At 41.1% G+C, this 25,737-nt stretch overlaps 1 protein-coding gene across 7 annotated transcripts in view; it reads left to right on the top strand.

The window, feature by feature from the left end:
- Positions 1–25,737, top strand: part of ccdc141 (coiled-coil domain containing 141) — a 192,447-nt gene that overhangs the window by 40,992 nt on the left and 125,718 nt on the right. For all 7 annotated transcript variants that reach the window (XM_062962957.1, XM_062962973.1, XM_062962964.1 and 4 more), the window contains exons 4-5: positions 19,168–19,359; positions 24,932–25,040. In XM_062962957.1, coding sequence (XP_062819027.1) covers positions 19,168–19,359; positions 24,932–25,040 — 301 coding nt within the window. The remainder of the gene's footprint in view (positions 1–19,167; positions 19,360–24,931; positions 25,041–25,737) is intronic.

Raw genomic sequence — 25,737 nt, 5'->3', positions numbered from 1 at the left:
TTCCCCACTGTGACATCAACAGAGGAGCCCACAATACCAGAAGGAAAATGGAGAGATCAGCTCCCTCCTTCTTCATGGTCATGCAGGTCCCTCTATGGTTGTCAGATCAGGGTGTCCACAATGGCCAGGATTTTGGACAGCAAGGTCTAGTGGGGCTGATGTGGTTTCAGCCTGGCTGGATCATGTAGATTCCAACATGCCACCACATTGGGTTCAAGAGGGTGCATGTGGCCACCTTTCTGCTCCAAATGGACCCTTATTTACTGGCTTTAGAGATTCCCAGAGATAACATCAATTGAATCCATGAATACAGTAATCAAATCCACAAAAGTTAAACCCACGAATGCGAAGGGCCAACAGTATAATCCATTTGTTGTTGTTTATTCATTCAGTCGTTTCCAACTCTTCGTGACCTCATGGACCAGTCCACACCAGAGCTCCCTGTTGGCCATCACCACCCCCAGTTCCTTCAAGGACAAGCCAGTCACTTCAAGGATATCATTCATCCATCTTGCCCTTGGTCGGCCTCTCTTGCTTTGTCCTTCCATTTTCCCAAGCAACATGATCTATTCCAAGCTTTCCTGTCTTCTCATGATGTGGCCAAAGTACTTCATCTTTGCCTTTAATATCCTTCCCTCCAGTGAGCAGCTGGGCATTATTTCCTGGAGGATGGACTGGTTTAATCTTCTTGCAGTCCAAGGCACTCTCAGGATTTTCCTCCAGCACCAAAATTCAAAAGCGTCTTATCTTCCTTTGCTCAGCCTTCCTTATGGTCCAGCTCTCGCAACCATAGGTTACTATGGGGAATACCGTTGCTTTCACTATGCGAGCCTTCGTTGCCAGTGTGATGTCTCAACTCTTCACTATTTTATCAAGGTTGGTCATTGCTCTCCTCCCAAGAAGTAAACGTCTTCTGATTTCCTGGCCACAGTCTGCGTCTGCAGTAATATTCGTGCCTAGAAATACAAGTCTGTCACTGCCTCCACGTTTTCTCCCTCTATTTGTCACTTATCAGTCAGTCTGGTTGCCATAATCTTGGTTTTCTTGATGTTTAACTGCAACCCAGCTTTTGCACTTTCTTTGTTCACCTTGGTGATAAGGCTCCTCAGCTCCTCGCTTTCAGCCATGAGAGTGGTGTCATCTGCATATCTAAGTTAATGTTTCTTCCAGCAATTTTAACTCTGACCTTGGATCCGTCAAGCCCCGCACGTCACATGATGTGTTCTGCGTACAAGTTGAATAGGTGGGGTGAAAGTATACAGCCCTGCCGTACTCCTTGAACCATATAACCCATATATCCTGTGTTTTCATTTCTATAGGATGGAAGTTAAAAATGGCTAGACTGCTTCTGGCCCACTTCCTTATCCTTTATCAGTTGGGACGTACATTATTAGATTTGGCAGATAAGAACAAATAATTGCTCCCATTGTTACTGTGATCTCGTATCCATGAGTACCTACTCCAAAGTTACCCTGCTCATAAAAACAAACCACTTGCCTGAGTTTGCATTTGCTCTGGAAATATGCAAAAAGACTGGAGATCATAGATGGCTGCAACACAAGCATTCATAACTTGCCAACACTTGACTCTTTAGTGCCACTTCTAAATTGATGTTATCTTAGGCCCCTTGCACACTGCCCCTATATCCCAGAATCTGATCCCATATTATCTTTTTATCTCATATTATCTGGCTGTGGAGACTCTTATAATCCAGTTTAAAGCAGACAATCAAAACCTGGAGTATAGGCAGTGTAGATGGGGCCTTAGATGCATGGGTCAATTCCATGGGTTAAAACTTGGCACAAAAAATAGTCAAATCATTTCATAAGTTCAGCAAAACAATTTCATAAACTTCAATTGTCATTTAACCAAATTTTTTTGTAGGATTTATATAAGAGACAGTGAGTCCACTTTGTTATTTAAGAGCTTTTTCAACATTTCTGTATTACATAACCAAGGGCTTTTTTTTATAGATACTAGTTTTTAGAAGAAGGTATGTAACATTTGTGTGCCTCATATTTTTCCAGAGATTTTATTTTTAAGTAACAATTAATAATGTTTAAGTCATAGCTCTAAGAATCAGGGCAAATCTGTACAGAAATTTGTAATTATTTCTCTCTCCTTCCTATTATAAAGTCAGCATTTATACTCACTGAGGATGGCTTTTCCTTTTAAGCAACTACAGTGTTGCTAGAAGTAACAAATTCCCATTAGTTGTGGTTATTTAGATCAAATTGGCTAATCAAATACCCTGTGAATGGGAGACCTCCAAGAGCCCTGGTTATCAACCATCCTGCTAATAGCTTATGAACTATGTTAATGGATTTCTTTGCTGTATCAATCCCCCTGTAAAGCTGTCTCCCTCTTTTCCTGCTGCCTTTCACTTTACAAAGCATCACTGTCATTTCCAGTGAGTCATGTCAGTGTCATATAGAGCTGGGTATGTTTAGGAAGTGAAGGTTGAGAGGAGATATGATAGCCATGTATAAATATGTGAAAGGATGTCATAAGAAGGAGGGAGCAGACTTGTTTTCTGCTGCCCTGGAGACGAGAGAACTCATAATGTGGGGTTAAAATCGGCAGCATACACCAACCTAGACCTGGTCATCCATGGAGCCGTCCAGCTTTCATTGGACGATGTTGTGCCAGCTTCATGAGTGAAGGATGGCAGAATCAGCATGCCACCGCTGATGGGAACTTTAATGGGGGGAAGCCACGTGCTCCACACACACACCACACTTCCCCCATGGAATCAGCTGCCGGAGGAGCCTAGCGATGTGGGGCATGTGATGGCGGCTTCCCCACACTCTGCAGTGAAGCGGAGCAATGTGGAACACTTTCAGCAGCCGTGGTAGGACTCGGAGCAATAGGTACAAATTACAGGAAAGGAAATTCCAATTGAACATTAGGAAGAACTTCTTGACTGCTTGACTGTTCAGCAGTGGAACTCTTTGCCTCAAAGTGTACTTGAGGCTCCTTCCTTGGAGGCTTTTAAACAGAAGCTGGATGGCCATCTGTCAGGGTGCTTTGATTGTGCTTTTCCTGCATGGCAGCAGGTTGGACTAGATGGCCCATGCGGTCTCTTCCAACTCTAAGATTCTATGATTCATGTATCTAAAGTACAACAGTCATATAATAATAATAATAATAATAATAATAATAATAATAATAATAATAATAATAATAATCAGGACCTCAAGATTGAACTTCAAAGACTCTGGCAGAAACCAGTCCAGATGGTCCCGGTGGTGATGGGCACACTGGGTGCCGTCCCAAAAGATCTCAGCCGGCATTTGGAAACAATAGACATTGACAAAATTACGATCTGCCGACTGCAAAAGGCCACCCTGCTGGGATCTGCAGGCATCATCTGAAAATACATCACACAGTCCTAGACACTTGGGAGGTGATCGACTTGTGATTTTGTGATATGAAATCCAGCATATCTATCTTGTTTTCTGTGCCATACAATAATAATAATAATAATAATAATAATAATAATAATAATAATAATAATAATACAACAACAACAACAACAACAACAACAACCTTATTCTTATATCCCACCCCATCTCCCTGAAGGAACTTGGGGCGGCTCACATGGGGACTAAGCCCAGCAATACACAATATAATAAAATCACATAAATACATTTAAAACATATAAACATAAAATCATAAAACATCTAATACATTAAAATATACTCAAGCAATAGCTACTAGTCATGCACAATGAACATATTCCACTGGGGCAAGGCAAATGTTGTCTGTGTGCAATATCTTACCTACTGAATGGACCGAAAGGAGAGCAGTAACTGGGTCTAGGTGGAGGTAAGGGACAGTCATCAATTTATGTCAATTTAATCAAACACACATTTAAATAGCCAGGTTTTGGATTCAAGTTCAGCCTTGAATTATTCCACTTTTGGGTACAGTGTTTTCTGAGCCAGATTTACTCTCCCCTCCTCTTCTCCCTTCTCTCCCCTCTCCTTTCCCCGATTGTCCCTACCATCAGTATACATAATGGCCAACCAGTATGACCAAATGTCACAGCCATGACACAGGGAATGGGAAGAGATGGTAAACGTTTGGCACCACTGGGCAGTTGGGATTCTGCCTCTGCAGCAGCCTGTGTACCCCATCCTGGGATTGTTCTGGTGTATTCCATACCAGATCAGCGCAGGGATAGAGGGTCAGTGTAGATCTGACCTTTGTATCTCCTGCTATTAAAGTGCTGTCAGTTATCTATTTTACTTTGTTGGTGTTCATCCAATTTTCACCTGTCTCTCCAAGTTTATTCCTGCTTTCTGTGCATACAAATTAAACAGGGTGATGAAATTTCATCCTGTTTTCACAAAAAAAAAAAAACCCCGGCAAGGATGACAAATTGTTTACTAAGAAAGTAGCCTAGCATACTATAATAATTCAGTTGTGATTTGTTATGTATATGTTAAACAGCATGGGGGACAAATTGAACCCTGAGGAATACCACAGGTCAACGGCCCGGGATTCGAACAGGAGTCCCCCAGCACCACCTTCTGGGTATGGCCCTCCAGGAAGGACAGGAGCCACGGTCCTCCCAGTCCCACCCCAGTGATACGACCCAGGAGGATACCATGGTCAATGGTATTAAAAGCTGCTAGATCAGCGTTTCTCAACATGGGGGTCAAATTTGGTCCAGTGAATGAAAATACATCCTGCATATTAAATATTTACATTACATATTTACATTCACAAAAGTAGCAAAATTATAGTTACGAAGTAGCAATAGAAATAATGTTATGGTTGGGGGTCACCACAACATGAGGAACTGTATCAAGGGATCGCGGCATTAAGAAGGTTGAGAACCACTGTGCTAGATCCTGAACTCTCCTTTGAAGTTAAACTTATTAAACTGGGGCTATTGTACAATGGATGTGAAATGATCCGACTCATTGGAACATATGACAATGCTCAGTAAAGTAGAAGTAAGTAGAGTCTCACTTATCCAAGCCTCGCTTATCCAAGCCTCTGGATTATCCAAGCCATTTTTGTAGTCAATGTTTTCAATATATCGTGATATTTTGGTGCTAAATTCGTAAATACAGTAATTACAACATAACATTACAGTGTATTGAACTACTTTTCCTGTCAAATTTGTTGTATAACATGATGTTTTGGTGCTTAATTTGTAAAGATAAAGGTAAAGGTTTTCCCCTGACGTTAAGTCCAGTCATGTCTGACTCTGGGAGTGGGTGCTCATCTCAATTTCTAAGCCGAAGAGCCGGCGTTGTCCGTAGACAACTCCAAGGTCATGTGGCCGGCATGACTGCATGGAGCGCCGTTTTTATAATTTGTAAAATCATAACCTAATTTGATGTTTAATAGGCTTTTCCTTAATCCCTCCTTATTATCCAAAATATTCGCTTATCCAAGCTTCTGCCGGCCCGTTTAGCTTGGATAAGTGAGATCTACTGTATTTGAGAAAAAGAGACTGTGTTATATTAAGGAAAGCCACAGTCCTGAATTTGCAGGACCTGAACAGATCAATTAATGACTAAGGATCTTGAGGTCATTCATAGGGTTGCTGTAGGTCAAAGCCAATTTGACTGCAATTAATACCAACATTTTTATAGGGCACTGTGATTACTGTTCATACTGACTAGGGGATTCTGGGAACTGTAGTCTCCAAGAAGTAACTTTTCCAAACCCTTTCCTCTATCTTAATAGAGCAAAAATAGTAAATGAAAGTTTGGAAGCATTGGATTGCTCCTACCACGTCTATGAAACTGAATTCTGAAATACCTGTGTACTCTCTGTGAATCTAAAATCTTAGAATTTATTGAAATGAATTGGCTTGAGATCTCTTACGTCTGCACTGGGTCCATGCTTACAGTATATTCTTCCATAAAACCACCCATTTGTTCAGGTTACAGGTTTTCAAGTGGCTTGTAATTTGCATTCTTGTAGGGCAAACCATTGCAAAACAGTCTGTAACCTGGAAGAGTGGACCAAGAAAGGAATCTCTCTGGAAAACTTCCAAGTGACCTTGTGACAGACCTTATGTTATCCTTGTATAATGTGACCCCTGATGCCCTTCTGTACTGTAAAGATATTTTAAGCAACTGCAATTTGGACGCTATCAGTGATGACTAACACTTGTAGATGCAATTACAGCAAGGTTTTCTAATATGTGTGTGGAAAAGCAGTGGGGAAGGTGTTGGGAAGGGGAGGAGACAGACAGAAAGCAAGAAGGCCCTTTATGGACTGGAAAGCTATGGCCCCATCTATATTTATTTATTTATTTACAGCATTTATATTCCGCCCTTCTCACCCCGAAGGGGACTTAGGGCGGATCACATTACACGTATAGGCAAACATTCAATGCCTTTTAACATAGAACAAAGACAAACAAACATAGGCTCCGAGCGGGCCTCGAACTCATGACCTCCTGGTCAGAGTGATTCATTGCAGCTGGTTGCAGCTGGCTTGCTCTCCAGCCTGCGCCACAGCCCGGGTCTGTGTAATATGGCCATATAATGCAGCTTGGAACTGCATTACATAATCAGCGTAGACATGTATAATGCAGTTTAAAAATTGCATATATGAGTCTACACTGACCATATAATGCAGTTTCAAATTGCATTATAAGGCAGTGTAGGTGGGGCTACAGCTTCTCTTTAGTGATCTGTAGTGACACTAAAAAAAAAAAGTTAAGACTCAGCTCATCCAACCACATGAAACCAAAAAGTTACGGAGGAAAGAAAGAGAAGAAAGAATAGAAGAAAAATGGTTAATGAGTTGGGAGTTGTGCTTACAAAAACTGTTTCCTTGCTGAACTACAGCTCCCATAATTCCATAGCACTGAGCTGTGGCAATTAAAGTGGTGTCAAACTGTATTATTTATACAGTGTAGATGCACTTATATTCAGCATGACTTTGAAAGCAATAATCAGTTCCTTTATATTCAAATCCTTTCCTGGGGGATTCCTTCTATTATATGTGCCGGTGTGAGAATTCATGTACAGTAGAGTCTCACTTATCCAAGATAAACAGGCCAGCAGAACATTGGATAAGCGAAAATGTTAGATAATAAGGAGGGATAAAGAAAAAAGCCTATTAAACATAAAATTACATTATGATTTTACAAATTAAGCACCAAAACGTCATGTTTTACAACAAATTGACAGAAAAAGCAGTTCAATACACAGTAATGTTATGTAGTAATTACTGTATTTACGAATTTAGCACCAAAACATTGCAACATTTAATACAAAAACATTTACTACTAAAAGGCAGACTGCCTTGAATAATACAGAACATTGGATAAGTGAAGCTTGGATAAGTGAGACTCTACTGTATTAATATATGTAGTGTACTGCAAAGCCATTACCTTTATTCATACTATTGCTAATGAAAGTTTCCTTGGAAAGCTCCTCTACATCTGTTTTTTTGAATATAGCCAATGGTTGATTTATACCCATTTCTCCTTTGGCATGGAGTGTTTGTTTGATGAAGAGTGAAGAGGGGTATTCCTGAAATGTTGTTGTTGTTGTTGTTGTTGTGTACCTTCAAGTTGTTGTTGTGTGACTCTTGGTGATTCTAAAGTGGCCCTATTAAAGGGATTTCTTGACAAGACTTGTTCAGAAAGGTTTGTGTTTACCTTCCTCTGAGGCTGAGAGAATGGGGTTTTGAAGCCTTGTCTCCAGAGTTGCAGTCAGACACTCAAACCACTACACTTTGGCTGGCTCTCAATTCCCAATACAGAATGATGCACAGTAGAGTCTTGCTTATCCAACATAAACAGGCCGGCAGAATGTTGGATGAGAAAAAATGCTGGATAATAAGGAGGGATCAAGGAAAAGCCTATTAAATGTCAAATTATGCTATGATTTTACAAATTAAGCACCAAAACATCATGTTTACAACAAGTCTGCCACTTGTTTGGGAGTGTGGCTGTACTTGTGTTGTTGCTGGGTGTGTTGGCCCACTGTGTGTTGCTGCCTAGAGCAGGGGTCCCCAAACTAAGGCCCGGGGGCCGGATGCGGCCCATCGAAGCCATTTATCCGGCCCCCACAGCACAAGGGCAAAGGGGGGTTGGGCTAAATGACCCAAGGGGTCTCTTCTTCTCTTCCAACCCTCATTATTATTATTATTATTATTATTATTATTATTATTATTATTATTATTAACATTGAGGCTGGGTGGCCATCTGTCAGGGGTGCTTTGCTTGTGCTTTTGGTGCACAAAGGCAGAAGGGGATTGGACTCAATAGCCCAAGGGGTCTCTTCCAACCCTTATTATTATTATTATTATTATTATTATTATTATTATTATTAGCATTGAGGCTGGGTGGCCATCTGTCAGGGGTGCTTTGCTTGTGCATTCAGTGCACAAAGGCAGAAGGGGATTGGACTCAATGGCCCAAAGGGTCTCTTTCAACCCTCTTTTTTGTTGTTGTTGTTGTTGTTGTTGTTATTACGTATTATTATTGCTCAGTGGCCAGCTATAGTCTGGCCCTCCAACAGTATGAAGGATCGTGAACTGGCCCCCTGTTTAAAAAGTTTGGGGACCCCTGGCCTAGAGAAACAGCTATGGCAGACTGAGTTGGATAATACAGAACGTTGGATGAGCGAAGGTTGGATAAGCAAGACTCTACTGTAGATCACATTGGCGCATGAGCAAGTAAATTGTATTCTCCTCTGACATTTTGGCTAATGTTGCTAAATAACTCAGACCCCTTCTACACTGCCATATAATCCAGGCTATCAAAGCAGATCATGGACATGATCTGCTTTGAAGTTGATTATATGAGTCTACACTGCCATATATATATCCAGTTCAAAGCAGATAATCTGGATTTTATATGGCAGTGTAGAAGGGGCCTCAGTGATACAGCAAAGATATTGTCAGATTTCTCAACTCATCCTGCTCCCCAGGATGATAAAATGGCTATGGATGCTTGCAACGGTTATTAGTTCCGGGTGCTTGGTGTTCTGGACAACAATGCTTGTTGTTCTGGAGATAAAATTGTGAAGACATAGGCATTCAAGCAATCACATGTAACAGTATTTACAACACCACTCCATTTCTACTAGTCTGAAATATGTCTCAAATCTGCCCTTGAGCGTGTATTCATGGTAACAAATGCTTCAATCTCCTAATTATATGTTTTCACTGAGGTGGCCTTTAAAATTCTCTTGTGAACAAGGTAGTTGTGGTTCCCAGGTACTTTTCTGTGAATCAATACCTAGGTCTATTTTGAAAGTGCATAAATGTCAAGTTACTGAGTTTTCTCTGTATGCGAAATGTAATGAATAGTAAGAGGAACAGCTGGCATTGGAAACAAATTGGCTGACTTGAAATATATTTATTGAATTCATAGACTATTCTGCCTAACAAGAGAAGCGCATAATGGCCAAACATGCCCATTTACCTATTGGCAAATAGCTTCCAATTAAAAAATAAATTGCTCATTGAGATTCAGGATGCCAGAAGCTGAGAAACAAATTTATTAACATAATTAGCGGCATCAGAATGAAATGGCACATTGCAAGTTTAAACAGTGATTTTACCAGCAGAATATAACCAATAGCGCAATGTGCAATTAATAGTGCAAACTTGTCTCTAGTGTGGTTAATCAGAATTTTTAATTGTATTAGAAGAGATGCCTAAAAATGAAATAATCATTGTCCATTTTGTTAACTTGGCTGGAGCCTGGTGGAATTACTGGAGAAGATGGCATCTGCCCACTTCTCACTGTAGTTTCCAAAGTGTTTTTTAAAGACACCCATGGTATAGTCCTTAATGGGCATGTAACAGATATGCAAGTGTGGAATCTTCTATACAAAACTTGACAACCTTCATGAAAGTGCTGTTATAATTATCTTGGATAGTTTTGGCTCACTACTTAGAAACAAAGGAGCTAGTGTGGTGGTTTGAGCATTGAATTATTACTATACCGGATTTGATCCCCCACTAGGCTGTGGAAACCCACTCAGGGACCTTCCACACAGCCCTATATCCCAGAATATCAAGGTAGAAAATTCCACAGTATCTGCTTTGAACTGGGTTATCTGAATCCACACTGCCATATATTTCAGTTCAAAGCAGATAATGTGGGATTTTATTTAGTTGTGTGGAAGGGGCCTTAGTCACTTTGAGTGAGTTACACACTCCCAGGCCCAGAAAACCCGTGACAGGTTAGTTAGCATAAATTGGAAATTATTTGAAGGCACAACAACAACAACAACAATAACAACAACAACAGAGCTTTGTCAAAGTACTGAGAAACAAATGACTTGGGGAATCCATAAACTTTGGATTTCACTGCTGTCAAATCTGATGGTGGCCACTGACTTTTGATGGTTTTAAAAAGAATGGGATAAGATGACAAAGGAGATCTCTATCCATTCATACTCCGTATACTATTTACATTCTCCATATTCAGAGTCAGCATACCTTTGAATATCAGATACAAGAGGCACCCTGACATGATGGGAGACAACTGACATGATGCCCAGATTATTAGCAATTATAAAATCTCTCTCAGGCTAGATCTACAATGCCATATAATCCAGGGAAGGCAGGAGATATTTTAACTCAGTGATACTTAAAAGTGGTTAGCTAGGAAGTAGTGCCAATCCACACACCATCAGTTGTCAATCCCTGGTGAGTGTCCAAGGACTTCATCAGAGAGGTAAGGGAAAGCGGAGGAAATGTCTCACCCAGTTCCCTACTGTCGTTTCCAGTCTTCTGGAATGGCCAGCCATCTTAGGTCTTTTCCCCATCTTTTACTTGATTTCCCCCACTTTCTCAGGTTTGGAGTTGGGTAACACCCGATTCCTGAAGACTGACTTTTAGCTCTGTTTTAATGTGCTGCAGAAACGGAGCCCTATGGAATCCCACCAGAATTGTCCTTATGTCATCTGATAGCCTCTGTGGGACTCTCGTAGGGCTCCATTTCTGAAGTGCATAGAAACGGAGCCAGAAATCCATCTGATGAAGTCCCGAGAAAGATATCAAGAATGGTCCCGGTCCTGTTTGAACACATGATGTTTCTCCAGTTTCGGAGTTCAAACACTACCTTTTTACTTCACACTTTCAAGAAAAAAATGTCCTTTTGACATGTGTGTCCTGTGTGCAAAATGGGATTAGGCTGAAGCCATGGGGTAGAATTGGGAAGGGGTTGGTAGGCAGGACAAGTTGGTTGGTGGTTCCTGTGGCGGGCTAGCCTGGCAAGCATGCTATTAACATTTTTTTAAAAATTCAGTCTGTATATAGAGATAATTCCATATGCATATACAGTAGAGTCTCACCTATCCAACACTCACTTATCCAACGTTCTGGATTATCCAACGCTTTTTTGTAGTCAGTGTTTTCAATACGTCGTGATATTTTGGTGCCAAGTTCGTAAATACAGTAATTTCTACATAGCATTACTGTGTATTGAACTACTTTTTCTGTCAGATTTGTGGTATAACATGATGTTTTGGTGCTTAATTTGTAAAAGCATAACCTAATATGATGTTTAATAGGCTTTTCCTTAATCCCTCCTTATTATCCAACATATTCGCTTATCCAACATTCTGCCGGCCCGTTTATGTTGGATAAGTGAGACTCTACTGTATCTAAATTCCTAAGATTCTCTGCTCTCTCTCTCTGTTACTTCATATTAAACTCCATGGGTATCTAATCCTAGGTTCTAGGAGCAGTTTATAAATGCTGATAGCCACATATATCAGTACTGAGACATTTGACATTCTCTGCTTGGTGAATGTATGTGTTGCATCTCAGGTTAGCTTCACCTTGCTAGAGACACCAGGCTGCATACAGAACGTAGTCTTTTGTAGTTTATTGGAAAATAAGGAAAAGATAGATTTTAAAAGGTAAAAGTTCAGTTCCAGTAAATAGTTACAAAAACAAGGCTGAAAGAAACAAATCCATGGAAACATTAGGCATGAAACAAGATCTTTAAAACGAAGCCAAAGTCCCAGAAACGTGGATACATCCAGACTCCAAAGTAACACAGGAAAGCAGACTTGGTTCTTGATTCAAGCGAGGAAATTGCTTCTCTTTTTTGTTGAGCTTGATGTTAGATAAATTCAAAAACTCCTATGGATATGCAATTGCTAGGAAAATACAACTATGCAAAAGATTGTTCATAGCACTGCTTTGCAAGAGTAATTTTAATTTTTTTGTAATTTGCAATGGTACCTTGTAAACCTAGACAGGTTTTATGAAGATATTCTAAGGCTCCTAACCTCATTCAGAGTCCACCCCCTTGGAATCGGTGAGATTTATCACTGAGTGTATAGGATCACATTGTACATTTTATTTAATCTTATAACCTCATAATAATAAGCAGTAAAAAGTTGTAATGAGCCAATAATTTTCTCTGTTGCCCTTAATATCTGCTGTGCTCAGCATGTAATATGCAATATATCATTAAGAAACATTAGACTATCCCTTTTTCAATAAGACCGAAATGAGGCCATTAAGTAGGAGTTTCCAGCATAAAGGTTTTTACTGTAAGAACCTTTGACTCATGGAAGTGAATGCAGAGTGCTAACTGTGTATTGTGACTTCCTTTATACAGTTTTCACAGTTCTGTTCTCTTTCACGTCTTTGTCAGTTCCTACTTTAGAGGGCGGGAGGAACAAGGAGAGAGAAAAACTAGGGGGAGGCTATAATCTTTGGTTCAAGTATAATAATAAGCCATTATTTAAATAGGTCAGAAATTGTGACTTTTAACTGAGGTTTGCAGCTGGCCTACAAACCATGGTTTGTTTATAGGAATAGGTTCAACACTACAGGGAACCCCTGGTGGCACAGTGGGTTAAAGTGCTGAGCTGCTAAACTTGCTGACCAAAAGGTTGGCGGTTCGAATCCGGGGAGCAGGGTGAATTCCCGCTGTTAGCCCTAGCTTCTGCCAACCTAGCAGATCGAAAACATGCTAATGTGAGTAGATCACTAGGTACTGCTCCAGCAGAAAGGTAACAGTGCTCCATTTCATCATGCCAGCCACATGATCTTGGAGGTGTCTACGGACAACACCGGCTCTTCAGCTTAGAAATGGAGATGAGCACCAACCCCCAGAGTCGGACATGACTAGCCTTAATGTCAGGGGAAAACCGTTACCTTTTACGGCAACACCACAGCAAAGCAGAATTCAACAAATCATAAGCACACAATTTAATATAAACCTGGCTTCCATGTCAAAGGAAACGTCTTTGTAGTGGCTTTTCATCCCATCTTTATTTGTTCCTATTTCACATACTAGTGATGTATTCCTTTCTCCACATTTTTACTTTAGCTGACATCAATTAATCTGTTTTTTCAACTAAGGGATAATGGTTGAATTATTTCTGAGGAATGCTTCTCAGAGCATTCTTTTTTTAAAAAAAAACAACAGATAACAGATTAACAGTCTATTCAGATGCAAACTATAATCAGTACCAATGTGGATGATGACTTGGGAGGACCTAAGATTGTGATTCTGAGTTTAGCGCAATGATGTATTTGTACTCTATTCTTTCCTGTTCTCAACTCAGCCACTATCGGGAGGATTTCAGATCTTCATATCTTCAGTTCTTATTAGAGTCTGTATCAGGAGAATGAATTATCCTAGACTTTAATTTGCCTATTACAGGTTTCTCTTTTCTTTATACATTTTTACTGATAGCACCAAACGGAGCAGCAGAAATTGGCACTTAATTCATTCATTGTCATGATAAAGAGTCAAGATGAAAACAGCTAAACATAAATCAAGTCTCTGGAAGCCACTCTGAAGATTTCAAAATGAACAGAAAAGGCAGCACTTGTTACTCGTTAGAGTGAAGATAGTAAAAGAACAGAAAGTTAAAGGACTTTTTGAAGGCTTCTATACTACTATAGCTTGAACCATGAATAAATTAGAGCTTGTACTGTAAAACCATTCTTGTTTTCTGACCTCAAGTTCTGTATGGGCTAGAATAATGAAATCCAAAGGAGAATGGGGCTCCTGTATCTTTAGCAATTGAATGTTGGCGTAATGTAGTGGCTTAAGCACTGGACAATTGAGATTATCGCGAGAGTTGAGGCACACTTTAGTGGCTTGTTAAGAATGAGTGGAAATGTAGCTTTTTACACAAGGTCATCTCAAACCAGTTTCATACTAATTTCTTCCTCATTGGTCATACCTTGCAATGCATGGGGGAATCTTGTTGATAGCCTCCTGCAGGTCCTTTGTTACGGTATTAACAATGGTGCAAAAAGTCACTACTGCTGCTGCAGTGAGATTAGGAGAATCCACATGTTGTTGTGTGCATGACATGGGTATCGCCTTTCTCAACTTCATTCCCCTGTTTCCGAGTGACGACCACTGAAATTTTGATGAGCAGTCAGAGAACATCCAGCTTTGTTGTTTATTCATTCAGTTGCTTCCGACTCTTCGTGACCTCATGGACCAGCCCACGCCAGAGCTCTTTATCATTCATCATCTCCAGCTCCTTTAAGGTCAAGCCAGTCCCTTCAAGGATACCATCCATCCACCTTGCCCTTGGTCACCCCTCTTCCTTTTTCTTTCCCTTTCCCCCAGCATCATTCTCTTCTCCAAGCTTTCCTGTCTTCTCATGATGTGGCCAAATGCTTACCTTTGCCTCTAATATCCTTCCCTCCAGTGAGCAGCCAGGAATTATTTCTCAGAGTATGGAATGATTGGATCTTCTTGCAGTACAAGGCACTCTCAGAATTTTCCTCCAGCACCACAGTTCAAAAGCGTCTATTTTCCTTTGCTCAGCCTTCCTTATGGTCCAGGTCTCACATCCATAGGTTACTACAGGGAATCTCCTCCCAAGGAGTAAATGTCTTCTAATTTCCTGGCTACAGTCTGTGTCTGCAGTAATCTTTGCACCTAGAAATATAAAGTCTGTCACTGCCTCCACATTTTCTCCCTCTATTTGCCATTTATCAATCAGTCTGGTTGCCATAATCTTGGTTTTCTTGATTCCGGTGGCTATGTGACAAGGTCGTCAATCTCTCTCCTGCAAATACCACAGAGACACAGAGACGCTGAGGGAATAGATCAGCTTTGCAGAAAGCTGCATGATTTGGCATTTTTCTTCTGATTGGCTGACAAGGAAAAAAAACCCCAATATGCAGCTTCCCTTATCAATCACATCAGCCATCCTCGGAGTCAATCCCCACAGTGCCCTCATCTGAAAAGATCCAGACCTTAGCTTAAGGTCTAGATCTTTCCAGGTGTTTAATGAATCTGTACCAAACTAGGAAATCCCAATTTTCTCCATATTAATTTGGTTTTACCTGAGGCATCCAAATGATGCCTCAGGTAAAACTGAGACAGTTCCTGGGATATGGGCCTGTCTGGAAGGGCCCTAAATGACTTTTTCCAGAGACTAAATGAAGTGCATTCCATATGTGCAGCATGTACATTACACGAAAACAATCTAGCAGAAGTTACTTTGAGAAGCACATTTGGGGAGTCATGAAAGGAGAGTAGACTTTGCTATTCTACTTATTACTGTCAGGTACAGCAGGGCCCCTGGTGGTACAGTGTGTTAAAGCGCTGAGCTGGTGAACTTGCGGACCAAAAGGTCCCTGGTTCAAATCCCGGGAGCGGAAAGAGCGCTGCTGTTAGCCCCAGCTCCTGCCAACCTAGCAGTTCGAAAACATGCAAATGTGGGTAGATCAATAGGTACCACTCCGGTGGGAAGGTAACAGCACTCCATGCAGTCATGCCAGCCACGTGGAGGTGTCTATGGACAACGCCGGCTCTTCGGCTTAGAAATGGAGATGAGCACCAACCCCCAGAGTCGGTCACAACTGGACTTAACATCAGGGGAAATCTTTACCTTTACCTTTTTACAGTAGAGTCCCAGTTAACTGAGCCCCCGGTTAACCGAGTCTCCATATTATTTGAGGCACCACCAGGGGCGCCCCTCCCTCTCCCTCTCCTTCTCTCGAGCGAAGGAAGCTCGAGAGAAGGAGAGGGAGAGGGAGGAGGAAGTGCCCCGGAAGCACCTTGTGATTGGCGAGGGCTCATCCCAGAGAAGCGCCCTGCGATCACTGCAGCAGCGCTCGTAGGATGCTTCCCAAGGGGCGAGGGCTCCCCGAGGGACGCCTCCCCGGATCTCCCTCCGCCAGGCCCTTGCTGGAGGAAAAAGTTTCCTCCAGCAAGAGCCTGGCTGAGGGAAATCCGGGGCGCACTCTGCTTTTCTCAGAGGGACAGGCCTTTGCTGCAGCAAAGGCCTGTCCCTCCGAGAAACGAGGAGCGTGCTGCGGGTTTTCCTTGGCCAGGCCATTGCTGGAGGAAACTTTTTCCTCCTGCAAGTGCCTGGCCGAGGGCCACTTCCCTAAACTGGATTTCCAGGAGGGATAATAGGGCCTCCCAGCAATCCGAGCAGTTCCGGCTATCTGAGATTGGGCCCACCCCTTTATCTCGAATAACCGGGATTCTACTGTAAGTGGAGAGGCACTTGTGTGATATTTCCTGCCTTGTGCAAAGGCACCTTGGCTAGCATAGAGTTCTAAGCCTCTTGACATGAAGAGAGGAACATTTGCTGCTCCCTCCCAGACAGCAAGATGGCTGAGCAGCAACCTTTCCACTGAAAATGAATTTTGGTATGTTAGATTAGTCACTTTGGTGAGAAATTTGTCATCTTATGCAATTCTGTGGTGGAGGCTCCTTCCTTGGAGGCTTTTAAACAGAGGCTAGATGGCCATCTGTCGGGGATGCTTTGAATGCAATTTCCTGCTTCTTGGCAGGGGGTTGGACTGGATGGCCCATGAGATCTCTTCCAACTCTATGATTCTATGAATTCCCTCCTCTATAGGCTGCTAAAGGGACAGAGGCCCTTTCTTCCTTTAAATCTGAACATCATAATGGAATGATTTACATGCATATTGCCTATGTCATGTGTATCAGATAATGTGGCAAGAGAGCACAGAAGGGAGACAGTTAATATTAAGTGGACCTGAAGAAGAATCAACATAAATTCTTCTGACTTCTGCAAAAAATAGTGTTCATCTATATATATAAAATGATAAAGTTGTTTGCGCAGTGACTATAACAACAAAACTAAACATCCCAGAAATACAAAATTTGGCAACACAATGCAAAAGGCTTGCCTCCAGGTTGCAACAACACAACCACACCACAAAACCACAATCCAGACCCACAAAACTCACAACAACGCATCATGCGATAACAACACAACTAAACGCCCCAGAAATACAAAACTTGGCAACACAATGCAAAAGCCTTGCCTCCCAGTTGCAACAACACAACCACACCACAAAACCGCACAGGACCCACAAAACTCACAACAACACATTGGGACTATAACAACACAACTAAACGCCCCAGAAATACGAAACTTGGCAACACAACGCAAAAGCCTTCCCTCCAGGTTGTAACAACACAACCACACCACAAAACCGCAATCCGGACCCATAAAACTCACAACAACGCATCGTGACTATAACAACACAACTAAACGCCCCAGAAATACGAAACTTGGCAACACAACACAAAAGCATTCCCTCCTGATTGTAACAACACAACCACACCACAAAACCACAATCCGGACCCACAAAACTCACAACAGTGCATCGTGACTATAACAACACAACTAAACGCCCCAGAAATACAAAACTTGGCACACAACTAAACGCCCCAGAAATACAAAACTTGGCAACACAACACAAAAGCCTTGCCTCTCAGTTGTAACAACACAACCACACCACAATACCACAATCCGGACCCACAAAACTCACAACAACGCATTGTGACTATAACAAATGCAAAATTTGACAACACAACTCATCCACCTCCCCAATCCCTACATTCACATTTGGCCTCCAAAAAAACCAATTACAATAATAACAATGACAACAACAACAACAATAAGAATCAACACCATCACAGGCAAGAAACAGCCAGGCACTGAGGCTGAGAGGCCAGTCAGTGCTACACTGGGCCTCCAAAAAACAATACAGTAGCATCTAACCTATCCAACCTTCATGACCACTACAACAACAATAATAATAAACACCTACACAGGCAAAACAAAAAAAAAGACTATTGTACCACAATAAAAATATAAACCGCACTCAGCAGAATCAGACATTACAACTAACAACAAACCAAAGACAACAGGGATCTCAAGCAATTATCAATCAACACAAAAATTGAAAAAGGTAACAGACTTCAAATACTACTACTAATGTGAGTATAAAGAAGGTGGAGGTCACAGCATAAATACAACCTAATGTAGACTGACCAACACCACCAGACTAAGCCACAGCAACGCGTGGCCGGGCACAGCTAGTTTTCTTATATAACTGCAAATATCAGTGATTTCCATCTTGAAAACATGAACCACAACAGAAAAACATAACCACAGTTAAGTCCTACTGAAAGGCATTGAGAAGAACGTTGTGGTAACAAGTCCTGTCTAATTCAACCAGAGCTTATTAATGATTCAGGTTTGTGGAACTGTGCCCGAAATGTGGCAATGTTACAGTACAGCAGAGCATAGCATATAATGTTCCCATGAGCTATATGTTCCTGTAATGTTATCTTTTTGAAAGAGATTAATCTATTGCATACTTCCTAACATTTTAAAAGTGAAAAATGGGACCTATGTAGCTTAGCCTAGCCCATCACTTGCCTAATCCCAATAGTCTTAGTTCTGTTTGTGGAAACCAATTTCAAATCACAAACGTATTTTGCACTCAGTTATCTCAGGAGAGAGGGAGAAGAGAAAAGAAGTTGATGCATAGCTCTCCTAGTAGACTTCATGGTCCCTGCGTGCCCCCTAAACTAGGGAATATAGAGAGACTATGAATAGCAAACAGCTGACAAGCATTTTGATATTCCTCACTGCTGCTTATTGGCTGCTTTTACATTTGTATCGTTCTTTAGTAATGTTTTGCATTTAATTCATAAACTGCTGTGAAAATAATATTACAAAAATGAAATAAAATTGATTTGAATAAAATAATGTAAAAGCTTCCAAGACTTACAGATAAAATAATGTAATAGTTTCCAAGACTTACAGACAAGGCTGATATGGGAGCTTTTCTCCACTGAAGAACTGGATAAAATGATTTCAGAAATACATGCACTGAAAATAAAAGAAGAATTTAAAGAATTTAATTCTGACGGATTTTTGTTTGCTTTCTTTCCAGCCTTTGGAGGGCCAGATTTGGGACCTGTTACATGAGGCAGACAAAACTGCAGCAGAAAACAAAGGTCAAGAACAGGTGTATGATGCCATGGCAGAGACATTGGGAGATGCTTGGGATTCGCTTATTACTGTCCTGGAGAAGCGTAGGTCGCTTTTGAAGCTTGCTGCAGATTTTTTTGAAAATGCTCTAGAGGTTTGTATACATTTCTAAACATTCCTTAATCCTTAAGAAAAAAAATTAATATATTTTTTCTGGGCCAACCTTATTGTTGGGAAAATTTATTTATTTATTATTTATTTTATTTACAATATTTCTATCCTGCCTTTATCTACCCCGAAGGGGACTCAAGGCGGCTTTACATAAAGGCAGCTATTCAATGCCTTAACAACAATACAAAATTAAAATGAACATTTAAAATAGAAAAATAAAATACAATTTAAAAAATAAGAGACATTTTAAAACCATACAATCACAATTGATCACATAATCCACAAGCATAAACCGGGCTGTTCCTACATGTCATTCCATATCTGTTTATTGCACAGATTGTTCAAAGGCTTGGTCACAGAGCCATGTTTTTACTTTCTTGTGGCAGATCAGGAGGGAGGGGGCTGATCTAATGTCCCTGGGGAGAGAGTTTCATAACAGAGGTGCCACGACTGTATCTCTAGTCTCCACCAATCATGCCAGTGAAGAAGGTGGGACCGAGAGCAGGGCCTCCCCAGATGATCTTAAACTCCGAGATGGTTTGTAGAGAGAGATATGTTCGGACAGGTAAGCTGGGCCAGAACCATTTAGGGCTTAAAAGCTAAAGCCATCACTTTGAGTTATGCTCGGTAGCAGACTGGTAGCCAGTGGAACTGACGTACCAGAGGGATTGTATGCTTCCTGTACACTGCTCTGGTGAGCTATCTGGCTGTCACCCGTTGAACTATTTGGAGCTTCCGAACAGTCTTCAAAGGCAACCCCACGTAGAGTGCTTTCTAGTAATCTATTTGGGATGTAACCAGAGCATGGACTGCCATGGCCAAGTCTGACTTCCCAAGGTACGGGCACAACTGGCACACAAGTTTTAATTGTGCAAAAACTCCCCTGGCCACCACCAAAACCTGGGGTTCCAGGCTCAGCAATGAATCCAGGATCACTCCCAAGCTGAGAACCTGTGTCTTCAGGTGAAGTGTAACCCCATCCAACACAGGCTGTAACCCTATACCCTGTTTGGCCTTGCAACTGACCACTGTCTTGTCTGGATTCAATTTGTTCACCCTCGTCCAGACCGTCTGAGCTGCCAAGCACTGGTTCAGGACCTGAACAACCTCCTTAGTAACAGGTGGGAGGAATGATAGAGTTGAACATCATATGTATACAGATGACATCAAACCCCAAAACTCAAGATGATCTGTATCAACGGCTTCATGTAGATGTTGAACAACATGGGAGACAGTATTGAGCCTTGCGGGACCCCACAGGACAAAGGCTGTGTCCCCCAACAACACCTTCTGAGAGCAGTCCTCCAGGAAGGACCGGAACCACTGCAGAACAGTACCTCGAAGACCCATTCCTGCCCAGTGTCCCGGAAGGATACCATTGTTTACAGTATTAAAGGTTCATCAGAACCAACGCACTCCCCCTGTCCAGTTCCCGGCATAGATCATCTACTGTTTCAGCTCCGTGTCCCAGCCTAAAGTCAGACTGTGCCAGATCCAGATAATCAGTGTCTACAAGAATGCCTGGAGTTAAAGAAGTTGCTTCAGCCAGCTGACTCTGAGAACCATGAAATGGTGAATTATTCTGCCTCAGGGGCCAAAATATTTTCAGTATTATGCATCATGACCTGGCATCATAGCCTGGAAGATGAGATACAGTTGGAGGAAATTTGCTGGACGAACTCAGGGAGATGTAAAGTGATCTCAAAATCTGCTGATTTAATTTCTATGGCATTCTTAGAATTCCAAAAACTTTCCTACACTGTTCCCGCTCTATATTGCCTTCAAAGACATTATTTGTCAGAAGGCATCACATGCTTGAGAAATGTACAGATACTCTTCATCCAATTGCCAGTTTTGAAAAGTGTAGTAAAGATAAGATGTTGAGTATTCCTTATCCAAAATGCTTGGAACTAGAAGTCTTTTGGATTTTTTTGGATTTTGGAATACTTGTATACCTACATAATGGGATTTTTTGGAGGTGGGTAAGAAGCTAAAGGTAAAGGTTTCCCCTGACATTAAATCCAGTCATGTCTGACTCTGGGGGTTGGTGCTCATCTCCATTTCTAAGCTGAAGAGCCGACGTTGTCCATAGACACCTCCAAGGTCATGTGGCTGGCATGACTGCATGGAGCACCGTTACCTTCCCGCTGGAGCGGTACCTATTGATCTACTCACATTTTCATGTTTTCGAACTGCTAGGTTGGCAGGAGCTGGGGCTAACAGTGGGTGCTCATTCTGCTCCCGGGATTTGAACATGGCACCTTTTGGTCAGCAAGTTCAGCAGCTCAGCGCTTTAACACACTGTGCCACCAGGGGCCCCTTGGAGGTGGGACCCATGTCTAAATGCAAAATTCATTTGTTTCATATATAGTAAATTGTACACATAGCCTGAAGGCAGGGCCGTAGCCAGAAAAAAAATTCGGGGGGGGGGGGGTTTGAAAATTCAGTTGAACCCCTAGCACCCCCCACCCCCGCTACAAACCTGTCAATATCTGCTTGAGATAGTGCCTGGAGGGACTCTTAATGTTTTGTGTCTCATAGATTTAGCATGGGGATTTGGTTAACCAGTTAAAATTCATGAGTAAACCAGGGTTTTTTTATAACCTGAAAATTTTCAAGGGGGGGGGGGTGTTGAACCCCTAAAAAAAACCCTTGCTACAGGCCTGCCTGAAGGTAATATTCCTAATAATGTTGTACATGAAACAAATGTTGTGTATGTTGAACCATCAGACAAAAATGGTGTCGCTATCTCAGCTATGCGTACAGATGATTTTGGATTTCAGAGTATTTAGGATTTTTAAGTTCTGGATAAAGGCTGTTCAAACTGTATTTTCTTAGGAAAATAGCAATTTCTTCTCCACTTCTGCCAACCATTAGCATTATTCCAGTGTCTGGGGAGATACATGAATTGCTGTTTTATGGACTATACATGGACAATGGCAATATTTATGTTCCTCAGAAGCTCATAGTATTTGCAGTAACTGCAATACTGGAGAAGCAGAACTCTCTTCGAGTAGGAGAATAGTCACACAAAAGGGACTGGAAGACTGCTTATTTGATTTAAAGGCAACAGAAGTGGGACCAAGAAATGTCCTGAAATGTCTGAGCAAAAGGACAAATGGGAAATGTCATATTGACCCAAAATGGAAATAACTGGAAATTTCTTATTGAAATGTTTTGCTCTAAATGACAGAAAGTGATTATATATAATCTTTGTTTTATTATGATAAAGTGTGAGCCTCATCTCAAGGATATTTTTAATGAAAATCAGAGGTCAAAGCCCACATGTTGAAAGATAATGTATTTGTTTTATATCATAAAGATCAGAAAAACAGGATGGAACATGTGAAGAAATGCAGGCAGAGCCAAAGGCTTATTTTTTATCATCCTTCTTAGTTTAATCTGAACTTTCAACATCCTGAGCTGGCTAGCTAGCTAGCTAGCTAGCTAGCTAGCTAGCTAGCTAGCTAGCTTGCTTGCTTGCTTGCTTGCTTGCTTGCTTGCTTGCTTGCTTTCTTTCTTTCTTTCTTTCTTTCTTTCTTTCTTTCTTTCTTTCTTTCTTTCTTTCTTTCTTTCTTTCTTTCTTTTGTTGTTCATTGTCATTAATTACAAAAAAGGGCAAAGCATAAAAATGACACAAGATGTTACAATTAATAAAGGTAGAATATTGTTGTAATTTTGGAACTTGGAGTCAACAGAAAACATGTGCATATGTTGAAGTCACTTGGTGATCCCATGAATTTCCTAGGATTTTCTTGGGCAAGGAATACTCAGAGATTTACCAGTTTCCTCCTCTGAATCTTAGGTAACAGAATATGTTGTTCATTGGTTGTCTCCTATCCAATCACTAACCATGAGTGACTCTACTTAGTTTCAAATATTGGACAAGATCTGATGCCTTAAGGCATTTAGTCTTTGTTAATATTACTAGTTAAATTCAAAAAGACAGCCATGCTAGTTTGTTTTAGTATACAGTAGAGTTTCATTTATCCAACATAAATGTTGAATAAGCGAAAATGTTGGATAATAAGGAAGAATTAAGGAAGAGCCTATAAAGCATCAAATTACGTTATGATTTTACAAATTCAGCACCAAAACATCATGTTTTACAACAAATCAGCAGAAAAAGCAGTTCAATACACTGTAACATTATGTAGCAATTACTGTATTTACAAATTTAGCACCAAAACATTGCAATGTATTGGAAACATTGACTACAAAAACACTGACTACTAAAAAAAATGACTACAAATAAAGATAGAATTGCATAAAATGAACATACAGTAACAACATTGTTGGAAGTTAAATCCATAAAAAGTTCAGTCCTTGCTGCCTAGAGAAACAGCTGTGGAACTGGGCAGGAGGCAGACTGCGGTGGATAATACAAAATGTTGGATAAGCGAATGTTGGATAAGCGATATTCTACTGTACTTTCATTAAATCAAATATTTTATAAGTTAAGTAAAAACACAAAATGAACCCAGGCTAACGGGGAAGGAAAAGATCTTAGCATAAGTTTTTGTGGACTCCAGTTCCAGAGAGTCCATGAAAACTGAAGTGGGCTGAATCCATTAAAGCTTATGCCAGAAATTGCAGTAGATAGATTCAGTGACAAAGGTAAGAGGCAGCCTAACGTTTCTTTACTTGGTAATTCACATTTCTTTGTAAAATCAGTATTGATTTTTAATCTAGGGACCTTATCCGATGCATTATCCCCCATTTCTACACACAGAGCCCATCATACATAGAATCATAGAATAGTAGAGTTGGAAGAGACCTTATGGGCCATCCAGTCCAACCCCCTGCCAAGAAGCAGGAAATTGCATTCAAAGCACCCCCGACAGATGGCCATCCAGCCTCTGCTTAAAAGCCTCCAAAGAAGGAGCCTCCACCACAGTCTGGGGGAGAGAGTTCCACTGTCGAACAGCTCTCACAGTGAGGAAGTTCTTCCTGATGTTCAGGTGGAATCTCCTTTCCTGAGGAAGTTCTTCCTGATGTTCAGGTGGAATCTCCTTTTAATACAATTTAAAAAGTTTATGGAGTCCCACAAAGTCCATCATACAATGCTTAAACTACTTCTGGCCATTCTCCGTGGGACACTATCTTTAAAATGTGCTTATAGTGTATAGATACTGTGGTTTGATCACACCAGTGGTTCTCAACCTATGGGTCTCCAGGAGTTTTGGCCTACAACTCCCAGAAATCCCAACCAGTTTACCAGCTGTTAGGATTTCTTGGAGTTGAAGGCCAAAACATCTGGGAACCCACAGGTTGAGAACCACTGGATCATACCATTTTTTCCTTCAATAATCTCCTCTACTCTCTGCCACTCAACTCTTAGTCCAGACACTATTGGACCTTATAGTTAAAACAGTGAGATACCTCTTAGAACATAATAACAAGTATATTAAACCTCAAAACATTTGAAGCTTGATTGTCAGTTTCACAGTTTTTTGAGAATTTGAGCCAACCACTGAGTATTTTTTCAGGAGTATTTTGTCACACATCTTTGAATTCTGTGTTTTTCCTTTGACTGACTCTTTGTTTTTCAACAGTTTGCCATCAAGATCGACCAAGTTGAAGATTTTGTGCAGAATTCCCAAGAGTTTGAGAACCCTGAGTCCCTGAGAGCTCTTCTGAAACAGCATGGACACCATACAAAAGGTACCAACAAGGCTTTCTTCATTTATCGCATTTAGCATGAGGTAAATGTAAAGGTTTCCCCTGACATTAAGTCCAGCCATGTCTGACTCTGGAAGTTGGTGCTCATCTCCATTTCTAAGCCGAAGAGCCGGCATTGTCCTTAGACACTTCCAAGGTCTTGTGGCCAGCATGACTGCATGGAGCGCCGTTACCTTCTCGCCGGAGCAGTACCTCTATTCGCATTGGCATGTTTTCGAACTGCTAGGTTGGCAGAAGCTGGAGCAACAGCAGGCGCTCACTCTGCTCCCGGGATTTGAACCTGGGACCTTTCGGTCTGCAAGTTCAGCAGCTCAGTGCTTTAACACACTTCGCCACCGGGGTTCCTTTAGGTACTCAGATATAAATATTGTTTAAAAATATTTTCAAGAATGAAGAACTATTATGTCATTTTCTGGTTCACTGGTCTGAACTTTTAAGAACTGAAATTATTAACATGTAGCTATCTTTAGCTATATTTTCCATACCTCTTTTCTATATGCCCCCGCCCAAAAAAAATTGCTTTGTTTTTCTTTTTTAGCATCCCCTTTTCTCCTGGTGTGGCGTCCTTACCCCATTCTTCCAAATTTTAGAAAAACAAAAACCACTGGATGTGAATGTTGCACTACAAGAATGATAGAAAACAAGATCCAGATCCTAACTCAAAGCTCATACTTTTATA

This window comes from Anolis carolinensis, chromosome 1, assembly GCF_035594765.1.
Source record: "Anolis carolinensis isolate JA03-04 chromosome 1, rAnoCar3.1.pri, whole genome shotgun sequence".
NCBI lineage: Eukaryota > Metazoa > Chordata > Lepidosauria > Squamata > Dactyloidae > Anolis > Anolis carolinensis.
The sequence above is the reverse complement of the archived record's forward strand: the minus strand, read 5'-3'. Positions and strand labels throughout refer to the sequence as shown.